The following is a 16741-nucleotide window of genomic DNA, read 5'->3' on the forward strand; positions in this document are numbered from 1 at the left end:
AAAAGTGAAGGGAATGCAAGAAGTGAAGCGGTTAATGAAGGTTTTTAAGTTTTATAAAACTTTCTGCCACTGTAGACTAACTATGTTCTGCAATTCTGGTATGGATGAGCTTCTCATAAAAATCACCTGCTGTTCGCATGCGACATATCATCTCACATGGAGGAGAAGCTCAGTGAAACAACTAACCGCCGCTCATAAGTGAGCAGAGTTGCCAACACAACTCCAATATTTCTGAGCAGGGTTACCAACTTTTTTAAATATAAAAATAGCATATGCCAATAATTTCATAACTAAAAAAAACCAACTACACTACAATTTTTCTTAACAGGGTTGCCACCTATTTTTTTTTTTACAAAAATGGCATATGTGAATAGCTTTTAAATATAAAAAAAATCAGCTTTCACATTTGGTTTCTTAATATTCAGGCTAAAACGCGTTGATTGGTAACCCTGTAACTTTTTCTTTCACAAATACTCATAAATTAAATGCATTTCCACAATATGGGTATCACTAAGGATGTTTAAAAATAATTTAATTGCATTATAATTCTGTAAAGGGTTGCCACGCTTTAAGACACAAATAAATGTTGTAAATTAGTTAGATAGTTAAGTGAAATAAGCCAAGAGTATCTCGATTCCTTTCGTGATAACTTTTTAACTGTTGTTTAATGCAAAATTTCAATCTGGATTTCCAATAAAAGGTTTTTTATAGTATCATATATATGTCAGGTGTAATTGCCATATCACTAAATGCACATTTTGCGCATTTCTTCTAATATTATATGTAATTTGTCTTATGGATTAATATGGTTCATTCCTATTATCCAATAACGAAGCCATCGCCACTTTTTTCTGAAAATAAAAAGCGTTTTTCATTCGGCGTGATATGATTTCTTTTGAAAAAAAAAATTGACTCCAATGACAGAGAAAACTCACATGATTTTTATTCAATGTGTAGCGCAATCGGCACAATTAAGTCTTTCATCATCTTTATCGTCTTTCAAATACCACACACGGCTCCTATTGCACGAACGATTTCGGTGCGCCCAAGTTTTGCGCACTTTTTCTAATTTCTAATTTCACTAGTTTGGGTCGTATGTCATGAATAGTGTGTTGAGTACTGGCTTCTAAGGCATGAGAAGAGTCTGACTCATTCACATAAACGAATGACTTCAAATATCCTCACTGAAAGTAGTCCAATGGTGTTAAATCACAACTGCTTGGAGGCCATTCAGTGCCACAGTTTCTTGAAACAATCGACACGTCAAACTTTTCCGACATTAATTCGATTTGTTCACGTGCTAAGTGACGTATAGCTCCGCCTTGTTGGAACAAAATGTGATCAAGATTTACTTCTTCCAATTTCGGTCATAAATAGTTGGGTTTCATCGTTCTATATCACTCTTCACTTTCCAGTTTAATTTTGGAAGATGAATATACCGATGATTCCATGTGACCAAATACCATACCGAACAGTCAGTTTAGTAGAATCAAATTATCTGAGCCTACAGAGTGCAAGGTTATTACGACTATAAATAAATAGACAAAAGTAAAGGAAAAGTGGCAACCGAGAGAACGATTAAGTATTTGTATACTAAAATTGAGTGATTTGTAAAAGTGGTTGAATAAGTTGTAAACATTACTGAATATATTAGAAAACCAATCACATGAAATAACATGAAATATGGCCGAAGCGTCATGGAGAAACCACATCACGCTTAATGGAAAACCCACGACATTTCCTCGTTTTTCTCTTCAACGAGATTTTTTCTTTATGTCGATGACTTGAAAATTTACTCTGAGCCCTAATTGCTCAATTGTTCTACAGTCAGAGCTCAATAAGCTTCATAACTGAATCGCCTTTTCCTCCACCATCATAGCAATTACAACTCGGGGTGCTTCCAGTGCTTCCTTTACAATCGTGCTTCATACAGCTTGGTTCATTGCGTCGCTTCTCTTAGAATTTCTTCTCGATTGGCTCGATAACCTCTTACGCGATTTTGGCCGAGTTTAACAAAGCGCGCCAGTCGTTTCTTTCTCGTGCTAACCGGCACCAGTTGGACACACCAAGTAAAGCCAAGCCCTTCTTCACCTGATCTTTCCAACGCCCACGCTTCTGCGCCATACGTTAGGACGGGCATAATGAGAGCCTTGTAGAGTGTTAGTTAAATAAATATACGAAGTCTTTTACAACCTCGAAATTATAACTGCCAACAGTGACGCGGGTGCCGATACGCGAGTGCGCCGACTGTTTGTTTGAAGACAAGAGGTACTTCGTTTTGTCCTCATTCACCACCAGACCCATTCGCTTTGACTCTTTATCCAGTTTGGAGAAGGCAGAACTAACAGCGCGGTTGTTAAGGACGATGATGTCAATATCATCGGCATACGCCAACAATTGTACGCTCTTATAAAAAATTGTGCCTGAGCGGTTAAGTTCTGCGGCTCGTACGATGCTCTCCAACATCAGTTTAAAGAAGTCACAAGACAGCGAGTCACCCTGTCTGAAACCTCGTTTGGTATCAAACGGCTCGGAGAGATCCTTTCCAATTCTGACGGCGCTGCTCGTATTGAGCAACGTCATCTTTCATAGCCGTATTAGTTTTGCGGGGATACCAAATTCAGACATCGCGGCATACAGGAAACTCCTTTCCGTACTGTCGAATGAAGTTTTGAAATCGACGAAAAGATGGTGTGTGTCGATTCTCCTTTCATGGGCGTATTGTGAATATTTGCTCGATGGTATTTGGTCGACTTCCCGGGGTCTAAAGCCACACTGATAAGGTCCAATCAGTTGGTTGACGGTGGGTTTCAGCTTTCTCCTAGAATTTACAAGGCGTAAATCTGCATCAACATCTCTGCTCATCTTCTTGGCGGTCTTCCACGCTTCTCATGCAGCTAAAAAACATTCGTTATTATAAAAACCACAAAATCCACATGTATGCAAGTTTCAGATTTTGAGCAAAATTTTTAAACTCCTATAAAATTTCTATTAATATTTTACACTTTTTATTCAAATTTTAAAAAAAAATTTGTGTATGTAGTTTTATGGGAAATTTCATTCTAATCAATTTATTTAGTATATAACGAATGCACGATATTTTTTGTTTATTCGGAAAAATTTCGTGATACCGTCAAGAAAACAATTTGGCAAAAACAATGAATTTTGAACCACTCCGAACTTGCGCTTTACTATACTAAAATTTAATGGGCTGTAAAGCTGCGCAACCAAACTTTTTTGCTAAATTCTGAATAAACAATTTTGCAATTTTGTTGGAAATTTATAGAATTTTTATAAATCTTTACAGAGTTTGAAATTCGTGTTTATATGAAATTTGCTATAGAATGTACTATATTTTTATAAAAAATTATTGAAGAAAAAAAATTACGAAATCGTCAAAATTTGCCATTATTTAATGGCATTTATAATTTCCCAACAAAAGTTACATAAATTGGAAATGCTTTATTTTTGCTTATGTTGGCATAACTTTAGGGCTGTGTAATTGTTTGTGGTTGTATTTAACGGTATCTGAAACCCAAATGACCATAATTGAATGCGATAGCTATGGTATTTTTATATTTAAAATTCCAAGCAAAATTTATAAAATTTGTTACAAAGGCACAGAAGTATAAGCATGAATACGAGTAAGCACATGAATACGTGTGCATACAAAAATACATACATACAAAAAGCATTCTTAGCACTCAAATCTAAAATTCCATAAACTAGGAAAATCATAGCTTACTGACTCAAACACACTCACAGAAGTATGATAGTTGATGTGTGTAAGTTCAAAATGTAACTTCGGAAAATGTGGTTTTCAAGCAAAATTAAAAGAGAAATTACAAAAACTAAAATTGAACGTTCTAAGTAATTAACAAATTGTACCTTTTGTTAAATAACAGATTTTACAGAGTGCATGAAGAGCAAGAAAGTAATTAATAAGTAATAATAAAATTATACGAGTCTGATTGTGTACGAAGAAAAAAAAAATTTTTACTCTAAATTAAGCCGAAAGCATATTGCTTTAAAATTATTACATATGTATGCATGTATATTAGGGCGGCTTAAATTGTTTACCTACTTTTTTTCACTAGAGAGCGTAGGATTGAGGGTCCTATGGTAAGACCGATAGTAATATTTGCAGCACTAGTCTGGTGGCCGGCTATAGAAAAAAAAATACAACCAAACTAAGCTAAACAATACACAAAGATCAGCATGTATCTTAACAACCACAGGAGCGTTTAGCATCAGCCCTACTGAAGCGCTTAATTGGGGGAAACCAGTTTAGACTGATCAAAAAATCGAGTTTTTTTTATTGCATAAATTGTTAGTATAACTACTCAAGAAAATGTGGTAAAAGTTTTAAAGCGAAATTCGCATTATTCCCGATTCTATGTTCACTTAAATGACCGCCCGTTGGTGCGGCACCGTAGCGCTTACGATGCGATGCTTTAATTCAAACGCGTTTTTCTCGAAACGCCTTTTTTCAACTGGTGGGCACTCTATGATCGTTACGAAACTTTTTCGGAGTATTCTTTATTCAATTTTCATTAATATGAACCTAATTCTAGGATTATACTATCTCTAAAAATATTTTTTTTTAAGCAAAATAGATAAAAAATATGGTATGAAAAAATGACATTGTGTTCAAGCGCTACAAAAACATGCAATTTTCAATATTATTTTATCAAAATTAGGTTCATATTCTTAGGAAACATGTTGTTAAAAAAATAACAATTGTTGATTACAGAGAAAAATTGAACTTCAGAAATGCCCACCAGCAAGATACTCGGATGGTGATCGCCCATGGCCAGCAAGCTCTATCGTCACTATTCCCGGCGAAAATGGCTTGAAAAAATTTAAAAGTCTACTTAAAAATATGAATGAAATGCCCTCTAAGTTTAAACAATTTCTGATTATTCCTTCCTTGTTCAAAAAATTCACGGGAAACACCCAAATTTCGGCCTCCTAAACTGGTTTCCCCCTTAACGTGCTAAGACATCTGTTACCATTAGTACGGTGAGACTCAGAGATATAGGAAGCTGGATAACAAAACCGCCTGGTCACAGCAAGCTCATCCTACAGGGACCTTCACTGCTCAAAAACAAATCAGACTTCACAATCCCTGACCTCACCTTCAATAAAGACTTTACGGTACGTTTCCCACCGAGAACCGAATGGAGGAAAGGGAAGGTGATTGGTAGATTCCATGTCGAAACCTACACTGACGGTTCTAAGATGAACTATGGTATGAGAGCTGGCCTCTATTCGGAACCGCTCAACTTATCCAAATCAATTCGACTTCCCATTTAATACAACAACATCAATTTCTTCACACTACTATGCTTTAGCCGAAAGAAGGTGTAAGCAATTAACTACATGTACTACAACAAGGAAAACATAGCCGACGTGCAACATCCAGTCGATGAATTACCTGTTAGGATGCTCACGTTCAAATATTCTACGTATCACTGCAACCTTTACAGGTCACTGGAAGGTAGGGGATAATGTAGCCATGCTTAACCTTCCTTTCAGTCCCATCTGCAGAAGCTGTCAGGCGGAGGGGGTGAAAGAAAGTCTTTTCCGCTATTTATGCGAATGTCCACGTTAAGCTAGAACAAGACTTTTGTGGGACGTCTTGATGTTGTTCCACAAGTGGAGAAACCTACAGTTTTAAGTCAACTCCGTATGGTAAGTCGTTTTTATGAGGAGCTTTTTCGTAGCAAAAATACCCTCGGAGGTTTGCCATTGCTTCCCGAGAGGCGACCGCTATTAGAAAAATAGAGGTTGTTTGTAAAGTCGGTTTACTGACGATAGTTTAACGTGACAACGTTATAAGAAAATACTGATGTAATGGTTGCACTTTTCAAAACAAAATTTTAATTTTATTGGTTTGATAGATATAGAGAAGGAGGTAAATGGAATCGCAATGGAATAAGTCAAGTTATATTTATATACAAATGCCCATATACATACATATATATACTCACTCAAGTAGGAGAGAGCCATTTGTGCTCTTTGTCGTTCGTTCCGCGCTATCGCTTGCAGTTCAAGCAAGGTAACGACGATTGAGCAAGATAACGACCCATTTTTCGCGCGTGCAGCCGGCTAAATCGAATTATAAGACATTATCACGTCAAAAATGTTTCTACATATAATTTTGCTGCTTCATTAAAAAGATTCAAAAGTAAAGGGTTTTCCTATAACAGGTGTTATTTTGAATAGGATTGCGCTATCGAGAGATGATTAACGATTTTTTATGGCTGAAATTGGATGGTATTGTTTAGGACAACGTTTATTTTCAACAGGACGACGTTACGTACCACACAAGCAACGAAACCATTGATCTTTTACGGGAAAAGTTTCCGGACCGTGTTATTTCTGGAAGAGGGGGTCACAATTAGCCACCGAGATCTTGTGATTTAACACCTTGTGACTTTTTTCTTTGGGGCCACGTGAAAGTGAATATCTACGCCTAGTGCTAGAGTTGTTTTTTATGAAATTTTTAATGGTATTTTTTATTTATTTTCTTAATCATTTGATTTAAAATAGTGGAATGAATAGTTTTTGGTTATTTAAAAGTAGTAAACATTGGGTTCCTTCCTTCAAAATTTAAAAATAAGTAGGCTTGAAATCAATACTTCAGCCATGCTTCCTAAACATTTTTGTTCAAAATTGGTTATATTTTCTAAGGACAAATTTCCCCGCACTAATATACATACAAACGCACATAAATATAAAAAAAATTCTTCAAAAAAGTTTAAAAGCATGTAAAAAAATTAATGAGAATTGTCAGTAGAGGAAATCTACAAAGGAGCTAACTAAACAAAAAGTGCTGCTGCGGCAACGTCAAGTGCGATTGATGATGTGATGCAGACGTGATGATGTGACGTGATGTGATGTGATGCGATGATGTGATGGCATAGTGCTGATAGTCGTTCGTTTCGCACATTGCAAGCGAAACTTAAAGCTATTTAATAAAATTAAAAAATTATAAAAAAGAAAAAAAAAGAAAAATCATTAAAGAAATAAATTCAAGGGGCAGTTGAAAGTGTAACAAACAAAAAACAACAACAAAAAAAAACGGCATAACGCCACAAAAGTACATAAATATCTACATACCCACACCTACTTGTATATGTAAATGCCCACCTGAGTGCTATAACTAGCGGAGAGATACGCTGCTGTGGCAAGCAGACGGCGCAACGCAGCAGTCAGACAGTGGCGAAAACGTGTCATGCATTGGCTCGATGGCAGCATTTCCCTGGATGAAAATTTAATTAGTGGACGCGTCAGCGGCGGCAGTAACGGTGAAAATAGCGACAGCAATCAAAGTAAAACATCGTTGAAAGCAAGTAGGTTGCGTTGCTAGCAGGGGTGGAGGGGTGGTGTGACATATGTATTTGCATTTGTGGTGGGGATATGTATTTGAATAGACACGCGTGTGTACATACATATTTAAATGCCTACATACACACATATGTCACCACCCGTTGTGGGTCTCGTATTTCAATTTCGATTTCGATTTCATTCGATTACACATACAACACAAACACACACATATATATTGTTTACATTGAGTTTTAAAAAATACTTACATATCTACACTCTTTCCTACACACATTCACATACATTTTAACATCGATATACATATTTAGCTATGCAACAACAATACAAATTTCCAACGAAGCGAACTCTCAATCATTTGGACGTTAATTGTGCAGTGCTTTTTTTTAACAGAGATTCCATATGCTTACATACATTTGTATATATGTATGTATGTACGCATATAGAATATGCTGAATTAATTTATAGCATCGATTTACATTTATTTGCTCTGCTTGATAAGCTCACCATTTTAATATATTTGAGGCTACTTTGCCACTTATTTATTTATATTCAGGTCAACTATGCCAGTTGACATCTGACCAAGCGACAGGCGCGGAAAGGTGTCGCAATTATGAGTGAATTGCAACAGTTGTTGACTTTAGGGCATATTTAATTTATAAAAAGTATCCCGATTAAGGTAGCTAATAAAATTTAAGACTTGATGCACTAATTGAATTTTTGCACTAAGTGGTCAACTCAAATTCATGCACGCAATCATGCAGTTTTTTATTCGTTATTATTAATCAACTAACAGGATGCTTACAGACTAAAATATATAATAAGCAATAATTAAAGGTGCTGTAAGAGGTCTAATTTTCAGCCTGTGCTAGCCATCTTGAGCTACTTAAAACCTTTGCTTCATCTGGAACGGTGTTTCATAGGTGTTTCTTTAAAAGCGAGTGAAACGAAAATGAAAAAAGATTTTTTATTTTTGTTTTCAGTATTTTATTTTTTGAGCCATTCTTAAAAGACAATCCTTTGGCCTAACGACGTTCATCAAAAAGTTGTCAGCCTTCAAAAAACGGTCTTCCAAAAACAGGTATGTCGCTGGCGACACGGATTCCCGGGCCACAGGTGTCTGAAATCAAAAAGACAAAAAGGCTCTTGTTCAGTATAAATGTCCTTATCGTATGAACTAAGATCTTAAAAAAAATAAAATCTGACAATAATGACATAAAATAAGTAAGCGCATGCTGGTAGCCTAAAGTATAGCTCATGCTGTGAATCCTTCTATCCAACATTTAACTCTTTTGTAAACAAGCCAATTGGATCTCGCTGAATCTTGATGGGTTGATGTAGTTGACAAATGTTTGAGTTGTGAATCGATGCATCCACTCATCCATTCTCATTGCGCTGAATTCGAAGTTTCTCTGAAGTTTTTAGTGTCTGTACTCGTAACCAGAGCTAAGGCTAAAACCCATGCGTTTTCTGCGACTGCAATTAGCTCTGAGATATATGCAAGAGAGCTGATCTGGCGTGAGACGCTGATTCGAAAAAAGGTAGCTCTTCGCATCCTTATTAGTTCTCTATTCAGCGTAACTATTTCTAGAGTCGAAAATAAAACTTGAGTTAATATTTTGCGTTTCCATAACCTGCCCAATTATTAAAAATTTGCGTGAGTCATCTATAAACTATCTATCTCGTCGGCACAATAGTTTATTTTTCTACCCTTTTCTGTTTTTTTCCGCATTCGCTCTTTTCATAAGTTAATTATACATAAATAAGTACAACCATTCACATATTTATGCATATTCCTTTATAGATTTACAAATCCATTAGAACGAAACCAAACATTTTTAATCGACCGGAATATCCAATCAAACGAATACCAACATCGCCATATATAATTAGAAATTGCATTAGTAGAGCGAACAACTGTTGCAAATTCAACGATTCAAAATCGAAACAGAAAGTTAAATATTTTCTGTTTTACCTATTTTTGCTTGAGTAAATTATTTCTTTCATTTATAAAGCATTTCAGTTTGCCTGCGATATGCGCTCGAGTATGAAAGGCAATTGTTTGGTAATTTAAAAACATTTCAAGTGCATGTTTAATTGGAAATATATTCAATTTTCAACGAAATAAAACGATTCAATGATTCGAATTTTAAAAAGGGAAGAAAAGCAACAAAGAAAACAAAAAAAGGAAAGAAAAGGAAAATGAGTGCGTGTGCATAGACTTTTGAAGTAAAATGAGCACGTGAAGAGGCAAAAGTATACATGAGGGTGAGTCGATGTCCATACAAACAAGCAAAGAGTATGAGAAAAGCACTTTCATTTCAAAACATACGAGTATGTGAAGAGTATGTTGAAAGTAAAAAATCTGGATCAACCTAAGAATCCCCAAAATATTTTTTTTAATTAACTTGAGATTTGAGTCCCAATTTTTATAAATAGCTTGCATCCAGTCATGAATTTACTCCTTCGTTGGTCTTTTTTGTGTCTGATCTATGTAAATCCCACAGACCTCTTAAGAGTATACCAAAGTGAAAAAAAAAATTATTTTGGATCACCCTAAAAACCCTCAGAGGACTTTTTTCATAAATTTGTAAAATGATTTTTTTCCATAAATCTGTCATGTGAGTCCCGATTTTTATAATTTTCTTACGTCCACTCGTGAATTTAATCCTAACCTGGTACTTTCTGATCTACCCAAACTCAATGAGTCTATTAAGGGTACGCCAGAATGAAAAAAATTGGATAACCCTAAAAACCTCTAATATGATTTTATTCTCCAAAAATTTAGTATTTGGATCCGGATTTCATTGAGGGGTATTATTACGTGGCGGATACCAAATCCAGCGCACAACCAGATATCCTGGGTTGCTTCGCTTTCTCATATTAGCTCGCTCCCAAGCAGATGTTCGGAAGCCACTCAGAGGATACTTGGGCGAAGGCCGAAAGTTTTGATTAGTTTGGACCATATGCAGAAGAATCCTCCTGGCCACGCCCAAGTGAATGGCGATCAAGTACTTTCTCAACTTATGTGGACTTCTACATATGGAACTATTCTCCATCCAGTGGTACTTAGCTGATGCAAATAAACTCGTGAACCTTATTAGGCCACATTGAACCTCACGTGGACCACTGACCACAAAAATTGCATGCTAGTCACAACAAATAAACTTTCATATGTACATATATGTATATGGGGTGATCAGATAGGAACGATAGGAAAAAACATTTAAGCCCACTCATTTTGATTTAATTTTGAAGCTCAAGTGGATCTCTCGGCTTCGTTGGTAGTATTTCAATCAATCAATAAAATTGTTGATGACTCGGTCAAATATCTGCGAAATATTCCGCCAATAACGTCTCGAATGTTGACCTTGAGCTCATCCAAAATGTTCGGCTGTTAGCTTAGACTAAACATAGGATGCATAAGAAGATCTAGAGAAAATAATCCAGGTGTGTCGTGACGGCCAATTTATGAACGCCGTCGTAAGTTGACCCAGTAGACAAATTTCTGTTTCACAACTTTGAAGGTAGTGTCGCTTATATAGCATATTGTGCCCTTTGCTTGGGACCACTGTTTGAATATATCGATGTTGTCGAGTTCTGGCCACAGAAAGTTGGTTAATATTCCTTTATACCGAGGATCATTCACGGTAACTTGCCTGATTTCTCATTTCGAAAGAAATAAGCGCCTATGTTGCAGCCATGCCATAAACTGTGCCCTGCAGTCAATTTATGAGGAAGTTTGGATGCCTGGTTGAACACTTCTGGATTGTGTTCGAGTCACTTAAGCAGACTAAAGAGCAGTTAAAAAACAGTTAGCCATGCACACATAAAGGCTCTCCCAACCGCAAAAAAAGTTCTCCCCCGCCTTTTTCGATCGTTAATTTATAGCAGGCACAAAATAGATAATGTGAGGAGTCGTTGCGTTACGCTGAACTACTTGCTGAGTCTAGGGAATTGCGTTATTTACTCTCAGAAGTGAATATTTAGAACGACATACTAGTTTTTAGAATAATTTTCAGAATAGTTTCCATTGAACAATTCGTTTTATAGATGTGAAACCCTTAATGAAAAAATTTGGATCCCGATGGTAATTAGATTCACGATTTTATGAAACAGTAATTTTTAAATGAGCTTGGCTCCAATTTTATTGATGATTTTTATTAAAAAATTGGAAAAAATTAATATTATACAATATTAAAAAATATTTAAATTAAAATTTAAGTTTTGTATAGGGAAAATATACTTACAAACAAAAATTTTTAGAAAAAGATAAAATAAATGTTTTTAAATAAATAAAAAAATTGGAAAAAATTAATATTAAATTAATATGATTTTTTTTTCCAAATTTTGTTTTTTTAATTTCTAAAATTTAATTTTAAAAAATTTTAAAAATTTAACTTTAAAAAACTCCGTATCATACTGAGCGTTGAACTAATATTTAAGAAAAAGTGGACGTAACAGCAAACAATTTTTTTTAATAAGCTTCAGTTTTGGGCATATGTCACAAATTAATCAAAAATTACCTAAATAATAATGCCTTAGATTAACCAGGACGACTACCGCGGTAAGCCCCTATAATTACAAAGGGCAGAGTCCTAGAAAATTAAATTTTGATTTTTTCGATTTGCTCACAAAAGTGAGCATTTTTGCCTTCATAATGTAAAAGCTTTCAGAATGCAAACCTTCCAGTGCTGTTCTCAAAAAATTTCGACTCACAGCAACGTATGCTGAGTCGGACGCGTGCGCCGCTGTAAGCACTTTTTGTTTCAATTAAATGCTTGCCCTGATTCCAGTTCCTCCAGCCAAATAGTATTGAATTCCCTATTTTTATGCTTTGATTTTTATTGTTGTTCTGTTCGTTTGATTTCCTGTGCACACACACACACACACACACACACAAATATGTATGTGTAATGCAATAAGAAATGTTGCCATTGATGTTTCATTTTGATTGCCTATATACAATTATAGCTATTGTTTGTATTACTTCTCCTCGTACGAGTATATTGCGCTTTATATTTATTTATAAAAGCGCTTTTTAAAATTGCTGCAGGCAATAATGGGTTTCAAGAATTTTGAAAACTTGTTTTACTTTTAAGGTGATACAAAATTTGCACACTCTTTTTATTTATTCCACAAGACCATTTTTCACACGCGCTTATTTTCCATGTATGCATGTGTATGTATGTGTAATCCGAATGTTTAGTGCGAATTGATGGCTGTAATGAGTTGAGCTGAGTGATTGGGGAAATTGTGAAAATGTGCAAATTTCGAATGGTTTGAATGATATGGAATTTGCGATTTATTATTTATTTTACGATTCTCAATTTTGGAACTCGTAGAGCTGAAATATTCATTTAAATTTATCAAGAAGTAAGCTTGAACTATGTTTTTTTTTAGTTAATATGTTTTTTCCAAAATTTCGTACATTATAATTATTTATTTTCCCATCAGCAACCAGACAGAATAAACAGAATCTACTTTCGCTGAAAAACACACCATGTCAGAAATCTGACGGCTTATTAACCCTAGAAAGCCATGGGACACTATAGAAAAAAGATAGCCGTACGTCTTAGAAGCGCTTGATTTTGAAACGAGTCAGTTTTACTCTAGTATTGAATATTTATGTAAAAAATCTAATAGTTTTATATATAGTTTTAAAAACGAAATGCAAGCTTATTATAAATTTGTGTATTATAAATACTTTTAAACATAAATCACTTGAGTTCTTATGAAAAATTAACAGTTTATAAGTTTGCAAGCTTTTCGGACGGGCGCACAGTGGTGCAAAACTGGGATTTACTATTCAAAACAGCCTACAGCACACATTTCTTGACCGATTTGCAATTTATTTTTTTTTAATTGCTCAGGATAAAATTGCTAACAACTCTGTCGTTGCGGATTTTTAAAATATTTTGCTAATATTGAAATATTTAAACAAATACATTTAAAAAACAAAACTTTCAAACTTACAAAACTTACAAAATCTTTTAAAAATTAATTATTTTTATGAAACTTGGCATCCGGGGGTTTTCGGGGTCGCTGATGACGAATCTGATATCATATTTACAAAATTCAAAATGGCGGATCCAATATGGCGGACAAACTTTTTTAAATCCAATCGAATTCGCTTGAAACTTGTTACCTGAGGGTTTTTGGGGTCGTTGATTACGAATATAATGTCATGGGGCTTATAATAGATCAGCCAGCACATGGTTCTGGATCTTCTAATGATGGCAACACTGCGCGTACAGGATATTGAGTTAACATCAGAAATAACAAAAGTAGATAAAGAGTTAATATATAGATTCAGTATAATTTTAAAAATGTTAAGTGGAAGTAGAAAAATACCAAAAGACTTTTTGAACGACTATACTTACAAAACAGCTGAGTTGTTCATAAAGCTCTATCCCTGGTACTATATGCCGCCTTCTATTCATAAAGTGTTAATACATGGTGGTAAAGTAATAGAAAAATTTTTACTACCTATAGGGAAATATTCAGAAGAGGCTGCTGAAGCCAGAAATAAGGATTTCAAACGTTTCAGGGAGTTCAATACTCGTAAAATGTCACGAACCATAACAAATGAAGACTTAATACATAAACTTTTAGTTTCTTCAGACCTTTACATAGCCTCATTAAGAAAAGAATGGAGAAGCAATTCTGCAGCAAATGATCCCGAAATAGAAGAACTTATACAGCAATTTGAATCAAAGAAAATGTAAAACTTTGTCTTTAAAATCTACTAGACTATTAGACTATTACTAGACCTCTTGCCTTTACTGGCTGGAGATCTTCTCCCCTTGCCTTTACTGGCTGGAGATTTCTTCCTCTTGCCTTTATTGGCTGGAGATCTCGTCCTCTTGCCTTTACTGACTGGAGATCTTTGTCTCTCGCCTTTACTGGCTGGAGATCTCTTCCTCTTGTCTTTACTAGCTGGAGATCTTTTCCTCTCGCCTTTACTGGCTGGAGATCTTTTCCTCTCGCCTTTACTGGCTGGAGATTTTTTCCTCTTGCCTTTGCTGGCTGGAGATCTTTTCCCCTTGCCTTTACTGGCTGGAGATCTTTTCCTCTTGCCTTTACTGGCTGGAGAACTTTTCCTCTCACCTTTACTGACTCGAGATCATTTCTTCTCGCCTTTACCCTGTTTTGCAACTTTTCATCGTATCAGATCTACCATTTCAAGTTTAGGAATATTAACATCGGATTTGTAATCAACGATCCCAAAAACCCCCGAGTTACAAGTTTTAAGTAAATTCGAATAAATTTTAAAAAATTTCTCCGCCATATTGGATCCGCCATTTTGAATTTTGCAAATATGATATCAGATTCGTAATCAGCTACCCTGAAAACCCCCGTATGTCAAGTTTCATAAAAAATAATTAAGTTTTAGAAATTTCGACCGCCATATTGGATCCGCCATTTTGAATTTTAAAAATCTGAAAACCCCCGGATACCAAGTTTCATAAAAATAATTAATTTTTAAAAGATTTTGTAAGTTTGTAAGTTTTGTTTTTTAAATGTATTTGTTTAAATATTTCAATATTAGCAAACTATTTTAAAAATCCGCAACGACAGAGTTGTTAGCAATTTTATCCTGAGCAATTCAAAAAAATAAATTGCAAATCGGTCAAGAAATGTGTGCTGTAGGCTGTTTTGAATAGTAAATTCCAGTTTTGCACCACTGTGGGGCGTAAAGTGGGAATTTTCTGACACATTTGTTCAAAAATGGCTACAGGATCCAGTTTTTGACCACTTTTAATAATTTTATTCTTCAAATGCTCGTAAAAGATTTTCGAAGAGCTTGTCCAGACCTGAATTAATTTTTGAAGTGAAACTTCTTAGGCGTCGATGGATGAGCGAGAATGGAGAGTAAAATTTCAAGGCCATGCAACGTTTTGAGCATTTTCGTTCCACGAGAGAGAAAAAAGATATAGCGTAGAGGAAAAGGAGACAGAGAGCTATACCTTATATATATCTAAGATACACTTCAGGCTATTTTTCCTGAGTTTTTCCTTGTGGTTGCTAATTTCTAGTGAGAAATAACACTGCCTACTTGTTGGCACTTGTTTGTTGGTGCAAACTTGTAGGAAATATATTTTTGGTGCCTACTTTTTGGCGTTATATTTCCCTGGTGCCTACTGTTTTAAGCGTTTTTTGGTCCCAATTTTTTTGGCGTGTTTTTGGTGCCTACTTTTTGGCGCTTATTTCCGTTTCCTGGCTAGTGCTTCTGCGTACTATAAAGTGCTATATATTCTGGAGTCGAATTTATTGGTGTGGTCCTGAAATCGCTGCGTTTGTGCGGGTGATAAACGCTCGGAGTAGTGCGCGTTGTTGTCACGGTTTGTGTCCGGCGTTCACCTACACCGGTCGGCCCTTCTCCGTTTTTTGTAAATTTTGTCTATTTGTATTCTCTGCAAATGTTGTGAATTTATTTACACATATATTCTTTGTCTCTCTCTCTCTTTATCTCTTTCATTCTCTCTCGGATCTCTCCGTCTTTCTTTGTCTGCCTTGAAAGTTTCACTTCTGTTATGTGTACTACGCTGCACGCACTTTTTCTTTTTATTATATCAAAACACAATATTGAATATTTGAATTGAGAAATTTAAAAAAACTTAAAAAATAGAAAATTGTATGAATTCAAATTTCGGTTTGACATATTTTAATGCAGCTCGAATCAACTTCAATGCATCCCAGCATCAAATTTCCAGTCCCCCTTTAGTTCACCTCTTACCACCTAAAAACTGAAAAACTAATTTTTTTCCAAGGACAAACTTAGAATATTAGCCGAAAAAATCAAAAAAATTTTGTATACACGTTTTTGGGGTTGCTGAGTTCGAATTTGTTGTCCATTTGTCCTTGTGGGATCAAATTGAAGGTCAGTTTAAAATGAAACGCAGAATATTTGTCCAAAATAATAAAAGAAAAATAGAGAGCCACATATACAAGAATATAACAGAGAGAGAAAGAGAGTGACGCGTAAACGTACACCACTAACGCCATATTACTATAGTAGAGCGAAAGAGAGCAACATATTGTTAGAACAGGATAATTAGTATTGCGCATGCGCGTGCCTTGTTTTTGTAAATTTTGTTTATTTGTATTCTTATATATATATTCTTTCTCTCTCTCTCTCTCATTCTCTCTCGGGTCTCTACCTCTTTCTTTGTCTGCCTTGAAAGTTGCACTTCTGCTTTTTGCACTATCTGGCATATCGCCCCGTCTCGAGGAGACTTTATATCGTCAATAATAGCCCACAATACATATACAAGAAAAGAAGGTTTTGTGCTATCTATCCATTGACGGTAATAATATTTCCAACTGCATTTTCGAATATTTTTTTATACCGTTTGCCACGGTTTCTTGAGCTCCTGAAAGAACTAGT

General features: G+C 35.2%; 1 protein-coding gene across 3 annotated transcripts in view; it reads left to right on the plus strand.

Moving 5' to 3' along the window:
- The first annotated feature begins 7049 nt into the window (after positions 1-7049).
- Positions 7050-16741, plus strand: part of LOC129250992 (mucin-2) — a 102586-nt gene continuing 92894 nt past the window's right edge. For 2 of the 3 annotated variants that reach the window (XM_054890489.1, XM_054890494.1), the window contains exon 1: positions 7050-7358. In XM_054890489.1, the coding sequence (XP_054746464.1) occupies positions 7241-7358 (118 nt within the window). In that variant the 5' untranslated portion in view covers positions 7050-7240. The remainder of the gene's footprint in view (positions 7359-16741) is intronic. The other variant, XM_054890493.1, reaches the window with a different exon arrangement.

The sequence above is a fragment of the Anastrepha obliqua genome, chromosome 1 (assembly GCF_027943255.1).
Source record: "Anastrepha obliqua isolate idAnaObli1 chromosome 1, idAnaObli1_1.0, whole genome shotgun sequence".
Classification (NCBI taxonomy): Eukaryota; Metazoa; Arthropoda; class Insecta; order Diptera; family Tephritidae; genus Anastrepha; species Anastrepha obliqua.